The 10,416-nt window shown below is 44.5% G+C and overlaps 1 protein-coding gene across 3 annotated transcripts in view; it reads right to left on the reverse strand.

Annotated features, from left to right (window-relative positions):
- Window positions 1-10,416, reverse strand: part of adgrd2 (adhesion G protein-coupled receptor D2) — a 54,843-nt gene that overhangs the window by 20,700 nt on the left and 23,727 nt on the right. For all 3 annotated transcript variants that reach the window (XM_084945425.1, XM_084945426.1, XM_084945424.1), the window contains 3 exons: window positions 5,006-5,159; window positions 1,947-2,080; window positions 738-853 (listed from right to left, as the gene is read on the reverse strand). In XM_084945425.1, coding sequence (XP_084801551.1) covers window positions 738-853; window positions 1,947-2,080; window positions 5,006-5,159 — 404 coding nt within the window. The remainder of the gene's footprint in view (window positions 1-737; window positions 854-1,946; window positions 2,081-5,005; window positions 5,160-10,416) is intronic.

The raw sequence follows: 10,416 nt of genomic DNA on the forward strand, positions 1-10,416 counted from the left end.
AATTTTAACTGTAGCACTGCAAACAGAACTGGGTGTTTGTGCTTGCTGCTCAGCATTTGGAAGGCTAATACATTTTTACATGTATGTAATTAATAGTTAGTGTAGCAGGACAACAACACTTTGTTGTTTCTGCCAAAACTTTAAGGGCAACAATGACTGTTACATAAAACGAACAAACACCGTACTGTACGACATCTACAGAGAGCGTTTGGCTGTCCTCTTCCTCTGTGCCTCTTCCAATTCTGGTGGGGAACTCATTTTTTCAGGTATCCTAATTTTAAGATGACTTGATAGGAACAGAAATGCTAAATAGGAGAAGGGAACAATCTGGTCCTTTAATGTGAGAAGAAATTCTAAAGTATTTGGAGAAAAGTGCTTTAAAGAATAACAGTTGTAGCAAAGTTGTAGCACACACACACACACACACACACACACACACACACACACACACACACACACACACACAGAGAAACAATTGTGCAGGGCCCAGGTGTTAAGCTGATAAGCACTTACAACTCCCACAGTAAACTCCCCGTCTCTCACACTGTCTCTATTCATCATGGGTTGCTCAACCAAAAAGAAAATAGTAAGCTTGTGTGTATCTGTGTGAAGAGAGAGAGAGAGAGAGAGAGAGAGAGTTTGGCCAGACAACAGAAGAAAAAAAATCGTAGGAGAGCACAGAAAAAGCAGGAGGAGAGGGAGTGACAGAGAGTGCTACAAACTTTATTGTATCTCACCAGGTAAGGTCATAGGTCTGCATCTTTGATGCTGAGCTTGGACTGAGCATCTTAGCACGGCGACGAGCGCTGGAAACAGTCACCATGACAACCCGACACAGCACAACCGCATTGACCTGCAGGCAGAGGACAACAGCATCAACACGGCCTCCAGCAAACACAAGACGTGCCACTGCAGAACCACTTGGCCTCCAGCTCACATGAGGAGGAGGGAGATGTTCCCCTTCTGCTCAGGCTGCAGGAAATCAAATCACAGCAGTGAATGCAGTGTATGTTATTTCAGTTTGCACAGCTCCTGGCCTCTGTCAGGTGGAGGGAACAGAATATACAAATAAAGGAAACACTCACTGTTATGATTCTGCAACAAATCCAGAATGACCTGATACTCTCATTAAGATATCCAGGTATTTGTTTATATATTTGTATTTCTATTAGTAAAATTTACCGTATGAATAAGCAAACCAAATAAATGCATTTTGTCATAAAGCATTTTTAATAATCTTTTAAAAATATAAAATTTGCATTTTTTGCCCCCACATTTGAGTAGCAGGTTCTTTGCAGCTCCTTGTTGATGCATTGTGATGTCATTTTTGTCTACTCTCCAGTTTGTGTTTGGTTTGGTGACTCTGTGTTTCCCTCCCTGAGCCTGGATCTGTTGAAGTCTTCCCGTTAAAAGCGGGTTCTTCCTTCCCACTGTCTCATAGGGAATCATTTGATCTTTTGGATGATCATATTCTCCTCTAATATTGCGGTGTTTTAACCTTATAATATGAAGTGATTGAAAAGAATGAGAACTGCTATGTAACACATTTAAATGTTCTTAAAAAACATAAAAAACATCATAAAAACAGACACATAAGACAAAGTATAAAGTCTCTTCATCAGGATATAAGTGGCTACGAATAAAAATGTTATTTTTTGTAAACTTTCTTTTCAATCTCACATTTTTCACACATCACTTAAACCGTCTACTGTTAAAAACGACTCTGTTAGTAACAATAGAGAAGGATAGTTACTTATGTGGTTACTGTTGGCTTAATTATGGCAACAGCATTCTGTCAGATTATGTCTAAGATTTATTACATCATCTATAAACTTTCATGAAATTTGGAACAAAATGTGCGACATGAAATTTTGTTTGCTTGGCCAATAAAGATACTGAATAGAATGAAAATCAAGGACAGATACAGCAAAAATAAGATTACATACTGTCAAGACAAATATCACAGGTCCCACAAAGGCCCAGATTGTATCGGTCTTCACATTGAGCCAGCAATGATCGTCTGCTTTGTATTTGTCCATGGATATCACCAGGGTTACTCCAACAACCAGAACAGGCACACCTGAAAACAGTTTAATAACAGAACAACTGCATATCAAATAATACTATGAGTTATATTATCATATTATTATAGTTCTATATTTTTACTTCATTTGCAGTTTTTTGTGCTGTTGATTTTTGTCTCAGTTTGGTGTGGTATATTATATTATTAGTATGTTAGTGTTCGGTTTTATGTGTGCATTTTTCAAGGAAATTTTATAAGAAGTTATAAAAGACACAACAGATGTCACGTCTCATCCTCAACATGCGCCAACGCTCTCTCACGCCAGTTCTTCAAACAAAGACCAAATCCAAAGATATTTCCTCTAATTTTAAATTATTTACTTTTGTAATCCCATAATATGAAAGTTTTGTTTCTAAAGTTCTGTTTTTATTTGTAGTTTTTAGTTTATCGTGCTGAACTATACCAGCCTTGCTGTGCTGGTGTCACAACAACAAAGGCAGAGGCGACGACAGAGGAGCGCTATGAAGCCTGTCCCACTGAATGTCTCCTCTGAAGGGTAACTCTGCACATCTGCACGGAGAGATGAGAGGAACACCTGAAAACTGTTTGTGCTTCACTTCTCATCATATGACAAAACACGCAGACTCACAGATGGATCTGGGAAGTTTGAAAGTCAGGTGCAGGAAACTTGTTTTGTTTGGTTTGTTTGCTATTTAGTAGGAATCATGTCTAGAATATAGAAAGAGTTCATCTGCAATTTGACTGATTAACTACTGTAAGCATGTGTAACATGTGGCTTTAGACAACATCAGGGCTCGCCATCATTCTGCTTCTGCACATCTTTCACAGTTTCACTGGCCACCAGTACCAACTGAGCCAAGCTACAGATGAAAACACAGTTTGGTTGTTGGATGAATTCTGTGTCGTAATGGTATCTAGTGACAGCAGACATGAGCACATGTTTGAAAGGAATGAAAGTTGGACAAAGAAACATAAGCAGAACTACTTAGTGGCCAATATGTGCTACAGTGACGTCTACATTTTACACTTTTAATGTGGCAGCATCTTCTCTAGACTTTATTCCCAAGAAGTCAAAGTAAAGCTAGTTAACTCAGTCTTCTTCCCAATCATTGTCTTATTCTTGTAGCAGCTCAACTACATAATGTAGCTTTAAAAGTGACCTTGTCAGGGATTTGTGAACACACAGAAACAATAAACGTGTGCTCTCTCTGTGGTTAGATTATCTGTATCCTTTGAGCAACCACTTTATAGACAGAATAATTTGACACTGTTGTTAAAGCAGCTGTACCTATTTTTGTTGTTAATACAAATTTCGTCAAAATGTCATTCAGACTGCTGAAAGACTGTGACCGACTTTGCAGTTATTACATTTAAATAATGCACAAATAGCCCAAAAGGTGAGTTTGTAAGGAGAGCCAACCAAACCAAAACTAACTGTCTGTTTAACATACACGACCATTCTTGTTGTATTTATGCTGCTAAATGTTGTTTATGCTACACTGAGCCTACTCAACAAAGTGAACACTTTACTATCATTAAGGCCACTTTGGTGAATATTAGTGATGTGTCGTGCACAAAAGCATCGGCTCTTTGTATTAACTGTCTTCCCACATACGTCACACACAGCATCACTTCTATGCTGAACGTAAACGCAGCTATGATCTGTGAGCAAGTCAAGACTGTGTGTTTTGTGCTCTAATGTTTTGTGCCTCGGGTTTCTCATTGACTCCCACTCTTGCGGAAGCGTAGCACGCACATGAATGTGAGGCGGAAGGCGATTGTAGTTCCTATATACAGGGTGTTTCCGACTATCCCGCTAATTGCCGAGTTTACTTTTGTCTGGATGTCATATTTACGATTAAAAACAAATTTAATCAAGATAGATATTTACATTTTCATATAGGAATTGATCCTGAAACATGAAACGCTGGTAACGGAAGTATAAATATTTCAGGATCGCGTCACTACCCCTCAGTCAGTGAGTGAGACGAGGACAGCGGTGAGGAGGAGAGTGCGAGTGCATCGCAGAAACACATACATATAACTGACAGCAGTAAATGAAGCAGCATCTGGCTGCAGTTTAAAGAAGCGAAATCACATCAGCCCATCCAAGCTGAGGCTTCTGAGTTTTCTGAATGTCAGCCTGCACTGAGGACAGACTGCTGAGTTTGTTCTGCTTCTGTTCTGTGGATTTGTAAGAATCCTGCTTTTGAAACAGAACAAATACACAAAATTAGGCAATTATAAGGCTTCTCATAAAAACGCTAAATGCAAAAGGGTTTATCAACACACAAAGCATTCATATTTGCTGAATAAAGCTAAAATATGAGGCTACAGATGATAACAAATTAAGAGACTTCTTCGGGAGTCGTGCAACAAGAGCCGGCTCTTCTTCGGGAGTCGTGCAACAAGAGCCGGCTCTTCTTCGGGAGCCGTGCAACAAGAGCCGGCTCTTCTTCGGGAGCCGTGCAACAAGAGCCGGCCCTTCTTCGGGAGCCGTGCAACAAGAGCCGGCCCTTCTTCGGGAGCCGTGCAACAAGAGCCGGCCCTTCTTCGGGAGCCGTGCAACAAGAGCCGGCCCTTCTTCGGGAGCCGTGCAACAAGAGCCGGCTCTTCTTCGGGAGCCGTGCAACAAGAGCCGGCTCTCTGAAGAGAGCCAAACTTCCCATAACTAGTAAATCTTTGAAGATTTGGGAAGATGAAGAGTCTTTCTGCCATTATCAGGAGTTTATTTGAGAATCAACTGTTATAAAGTTTTGTGATATTGTAAAGTTGATTTGAAAAGATTTTATTTAAAGATGATGAAATGGAATTAATCCTTGTTGGACTTCTTACCACTCACTCAATGGCGACACTCTGAGTTTCTAATCCGATATTAAGTTTTTAGAATGAGTGTTTCTTTCTGAATGTCATAAACCAGACTGAAACTTGACAAGCTGCTTCAGTGAGATTAGACTTTACCCCAGCCAATGACATAGTAGACTTTCATCCTGCGGTCCTCGCTGATATTGACAGACACGACTTTACTCCACAGTAGCAAGCCCTCCACCAGCATCCAGGAAAAAGAAGCCATGAATAAGAGATGAAGTAGTGCAGTCACCAGGAAGCATGCTGTCTGCAGGATTAAAGGAATACAAAAGCAAAGGTGAGCTGTGGGCTGAGCTGCATTGTTAATTACCTCCCTGAATCATGGATGAAAGCGATTTTGTCGGTCATGTCTTTGGAGATTTTCATAAAACATAGCTATTAATTACTGGTTATGCTTAAAAATTATGCTAATGACACATGGCTGTATATTTCTGCTATGCTCACAGACTACTCACAGCATGAAGTCATAACATGCACTTATATCATTTACTGCAGTGCACTTTCTCTGCTGAGTCACTGATCAGACTATAAATAGATCCAGGCAGATCCAGGTAGTAATAAACTGGCCCGCACATATGATTAGCCAGTGGCGGAGCGGGGGTGTGGCTTACTGGGCTTAAGCCCAGGTTGTTTTTTCAGAAGCCCGGGGTCTTTTGGAGTGTAATTTTTTCATAGTTAGATGCCTGGCTGACAACTGTATAAAACAAAAACTACACACAATATTCGAAGCACATAGTGCACACTGTGGGAATTTACGACTGTGCGTGAATCCCCCCTAATATTGGTATGATCTGAGCTCAGGCATTAAGTGGGCGGGGCAGCTGCTGCCTGCGAGTGCGCTGTTGGAGAAACGCAGCCAGGCAGACAGAGGAGAACTGAAGTTCGACCAGGTACCAAAGCAAATCATTCGTACTGTACAAATAATGTAAATATGACGGTGAATCACCAAAGATTGATATCAAACTGATCACTTGACCCATATTACGTTACTCGCTCTTCAAGTGAATCAACAAAAGGCGAAATGAAAAGCCGAACAACAACAATGCTGTTTCTTTAGAGAGTCTTAGCTTACATGTGTGTTTATTTCATATTTTCAGTTGTTTCCCTCCACGGCTAAATAAATCGGTTTCAGTAATGCGCTGATATACAAGAATGTACATAAGGGGCTTCTTTCAAAGAAAAAACTCTGGTAGTATTTTATATATTATGCTTTGTATGTTGTTCAGTATATTTCTATGCAAAACAAGAGGAACTTCAATACACAGCAGTATATTCACAGTTGAAACCAGATATTTACATACACTTTATGGAAAACACAAGAACATTTTTTTACTGTACAACATCAATTTAGAGTAAACTTGTTTTGGTTAAATAAATATTGAAATATCTTTTGAATTAGTTAAATGTCAGAATAAAGAGAGACAGAGCTTCTATTTTATCACTTTCATCAAATGTAGGAGCACATGTACACTAAGTTTATTGTTAATTAATAAGAAACCTCCAGACGATTCCATTCTGAGCTTGTACATGAGGACCTATGATACGGTGATACTTTTGGTAAACAACCATTTGATTAACATGTGTGTCTCACCTGCTCTTGTTCCATCTCTGTTCTGTCCTCATTCTCCCTCCATCCTCCATCTCTCTCTGTTCCTCTCTCCCTCTCTGTTCCTCTCTCTCTCTGTTCCTCTCTCCCTCTCTGTTCCTCTCTCTCTCTGTTCCTCTCTCTCTCTCTGTTCCTCTCTCTCTCTGTTCCTCTCTCTCACTCTGTGCCCCTCTCTCTCTCTGTTCCTCTCTCTCTCTGTTCCTCTCTCTCTCTCTGTTCCTCTCTCTCTCTGTTCCTCTCTCTCACTCTGTTCCTCTCTCTCTCTCTGTTCCTCTCTCTCTCTCTGTTCCTCTCTCTCTCTGTTCCTCTCTCTCTCTCTCTCTCTCTGTTCCTCTCTCCCTCTCTGTTCCTCTCTCTCTCTGTTCCTCTCTCTCTCTCTGTTCCTCTCTCTCACTCTGTTCCTCTCTCCCTCTCTGTTCCTCTCTCTCTCTGTTCCTCTCTCTCTCTGTTCCTCTCTCTCTCTCTCTCTCTCTGTTCCTCTCTCCCTCTCTGTTCCTCTCTCTCTCTGTTCCTCTCTCTCTCTCTCCCGCTCTGTTCCTCTCTCCCTCTCTGTTCCTCTCTCTCTCTGTTCCTCTCTCTCTCTGTTCCTCTCTCTCTCTCTGTTCCTCTCTCCCTCTCTGTTCCTCTCTCTCTCTGTTCCTCTCTCTCTCTCTGTTCCTCTCTCTCTCTCTGTTCCTCTCTCTCTCTGTTCCTCTCTCTCTCTCTCTCTCTCTGTTCCTCTCTCTCACTCTGTTCCTCTCTCTCACTCTGTTCCTCTCTCCCTCTCTGTTCCTCTCTCTCTCTGTTCCTCTCTCTCTCTGTTCCTCTCTCTCTCTCTCTCTCTCTGTTCCTCTCTCCCTCTCTGTTCCTCTCTCTCTCTGTTCCTCTCTCTCTCTCTCCCGCTCTGTTCCTCTCTCCCTCTCTGTTCCTCTCTCTCTCTGTTCCTCTCTCTCTCTGTTCCTCTCTCTCTCTCTGTTCCTCTCTCCCTCTCTGTTCCTCTCTCTCTCTGTTCCTCTCTCTCTCTCTCTGTTCCTCTCTCTCTCTCTGTTCCTCTCTCTCTCTGTTCCTCTCTCTCTCTCTCTCTCTCTCTGTTCCTCTCTCTCACTCTGTTCCTCTCTCCCTCTCTGTTCCTCTCTCCCTCTCTGTTCCTCTCTCTCTCTGTTCCTCTCTCCCTCTCTGTTCCTCTCTCTCTCTGTTCCTCTCTCTCTCTGTTCCTCTCTCTCTCTGTTCCTCTCTCCCTCTCTGTTCCTCTCTCTCTCTCTGTTCCTCTCTCTCTCTGTTCCTCTCTCCCTCTCTGTTCCTCTCTCTCTCTCTGTTCCTCTCTCACTCTGTTCCTCTCTCTCACTCTGTTCCTCTCTCTCTCTCCCGCTCTGTTCCTCTCTCCCTCTCTGTTCCTCTCTCTCTCTGTTCCTCTCTCTCTCTGTTCCTCTCTCTCTCTCTGTTCCTCTCTCTCTCTGTTCCTCTCTCCCTCTCTGTTCCTCTCTCTCTCTGTTCCTCTCTCTCTCTCTGTTCCTCTCTCTCTCTCTGTTCCTCTCTCCCTCTCTGTTCCTCTCTCTCTCTGTTCCTCTCTCTCTCTCTCTCTCTCTGTTCCTCTCTCTCACTCTGTTCCTCTCTCTCACTCTGTTCCTCTCTCCCTCTCTGTTCCTCTCTCTCTCTGTTCCTCTCTCTCTCTGTTCCTCTCTCACTCTGTTCCTCTCACTCTGTTCCTCTCTCTCACTCTGTTCCTCTCTCTCTCTCTGTTCCTCTCTCTCACTCTGTTCCTCTCACTCTGTTCCTCTCTCTCACTCTGTTCCTCTCTCTCTCTCCCGCTCTGTTCCTCTCTCCCTCTCTGTTCCTCTCTCTCACTCTGTTCCTCTCTCTCTCTCCCGCTCTGTTCCTCTCTCCCTCTCTGTTCCTCTCTCTCTCTGTTCCTCTCTCTCTCTGTTCCTCTCTCCCTCTCTGTTCCTCTCTCCCTCTCTGTTCCTCTCTCTCTCTGTTCCTCTCTCCCGCTCTGTTCCTCTCTCCCTCTCTGTTCCTCTCTCTCTCTGTTCCTCTCTCTCTCTCTGTTCCTCTCTCTCACTCTGTTCCTCTCACTCTGTTCCTCTCTCTCACTCTGTTCCTCTCTCTCTCTCTCCCGCTCTGTTCCTCTCTCCCTCTCTGTTCCTCTCTCTCACTCTGTTCCTCTCTCTCTCTCCCGCTCTGTTCCTCTCTCCCTCTCTGTTCCTCTCTCTCTCTGTTCCTCTCTCTCTCTGTTCCTCTCTCTCTCTGTTCCTCTCTCCCTCTCTGTTCCTCTCTCCCTCTCTGTTCCTCTCTCCCGCTCTGTTCCCCTCTCCCTCTCTGTTCCTCTCTCCCTCTCTGTTCCTCTCTCCCTCTCTGTTCCTCTCTCTCTCTGTTCCTCTCTCCCGCTCTGTTCCTCTCTCCCTCTCTGTTCCTCTCTCTCTCTGTTCCTCTCTCCCGCTCTGTTCCTCTCTCTCTCTCTCTGTTCCTCTCTCTCTCTGTTCCTCTCTCTCTCTCTGTTCCTCTCTCCCTCTCTGTTCCTCTCTCTCTCTGTTCCTCTCTCCCTCTCTGTTCCTCTCTCTCTCTGTTCCTCTCTCTCTCTCTCTCTCTCTCTGTTCCTCTCTCTCACTCTGTTCCTCTCTCTCACTCTGTTCCGCTCTCCCTCTCTGTTCCTCTCTCCGCTCTGTTCCTCTCTCCCTCTCTGTTCCTCTCTCTCACTCTGTTCCTCTCACTCTGTTCCTCTCTCTCACTCTGTTCCTCTCTCTCTCTCCCGCTCTGTTCCTCTCTCCCTCTCTGTTCCTCTCTCTCTCTGTTCCTCTCTCTCTCTGTTCCTCTCTCTCTCTCTGTTCCTCTCTCTCTCTGTTCCTCTCTCCCTCTCTGTTCCTCTCTCTCTCTGTTCCTCTCTCTCTCTCTGTTCCTCTCTCTCTCTCTGTTCCTCTCTCTCTCTCTCTCTCTCTGTTCCTCTCTCTCACTCTGTTCCTCTCTCTCACTCTGTTCCTCTCTCCCTCTCTGTTCCTCTCTCTCTCTGTTCCTCTCTCTCTCTGTTCCTCTCTCCCGCTCTGTTCCTCTCTCCCTCTCTGTTCCTCTCTCTCACTCTGTTCCTCTCACTCTCTCCCGCTCTGTTCCTCTCTCCCTCTCTGTTCCTCTCTCTCTCTGTTCCTCTCTCTCTCTGTTCCTCTCTCCCTCTCTGTTCCTCTCTCTCTCTGTTCCTCTCTCCCGCTCTGTTCCTCTCTCCCTCTCTGTTCCTCTCTCCCTCTCTTTTCCTCTCTCACTCTGTTCCTCTCTCTCTCTCCCTCTCTGTTCCTCTCTCTCTCTCTCTCTCTCTGTTCCTCTCTCCCTCTCTGTTCCTCTCTCTCTCTGTTCCTCTCTCCCTCTCTGTTCCTCTCTCTCTCTGTTCCTCTCTCTCTCTCTCTCTGTTCCTCTCTCCCTCTCTGTTCCTCTCTCTCTCTGTTCCTCTCTCCCTCTCTGTTCCTCTCTCTCTCTCTGTTCCTCTCTCCCTCTCTGTTCCTCTCTCCCTCTCTGTTCCTCTCTCTCTCTCCCTCTCTGTTCCTCTCTCTCTCTCTCTCTCTGTTCCTCTCTCCCTCTCCTCTGTTCCTCTCTCCCTCTCTGTTCCTCTCTCCCGCTCTGTTCCTCTCTCCCTCTCTGTTCCTCTCTCTCTCTCTCTGTTCCTCTCTCTCTCTGTTCCTCTCTCTCTGTCTCTGTTCCTCTCTCTCTCTGTTCTTCTCTCCCTCTCTGTTCCTCTCTCTCTCTCTGTTCCTCTCTCTCTCTGTTCCTCTCTCTCTCTGTTCCTCTCTCCCGCTCTGTTCCTCTCTCCCTCTCTGTTCCTCTCTCTCACTCTGTTCCTCTCTCTCACTCTGTTCCTCTCTCCCTCTCTGTTCCTCTCTCCCGCTCTGTTCTTCTCTCTCACTCTGTTCCTCTCTCTCACTCTTTTCCTCTCTCTCTC

This window comes from Perissodus microlepis, chromosome 12 (assembly GCF_051167445.1).
Source record: "Perissodus microlepis isolate ML-2025 ecotype Zambia chromosome 12, ASM5116744v1, whole genome shotgun sequence".
NCBI lineage: Eukaryota > Metazoa > Chordata > Actinopteri > Cichliformes > Cichlidae > Perissodus > Perissodus microlepis.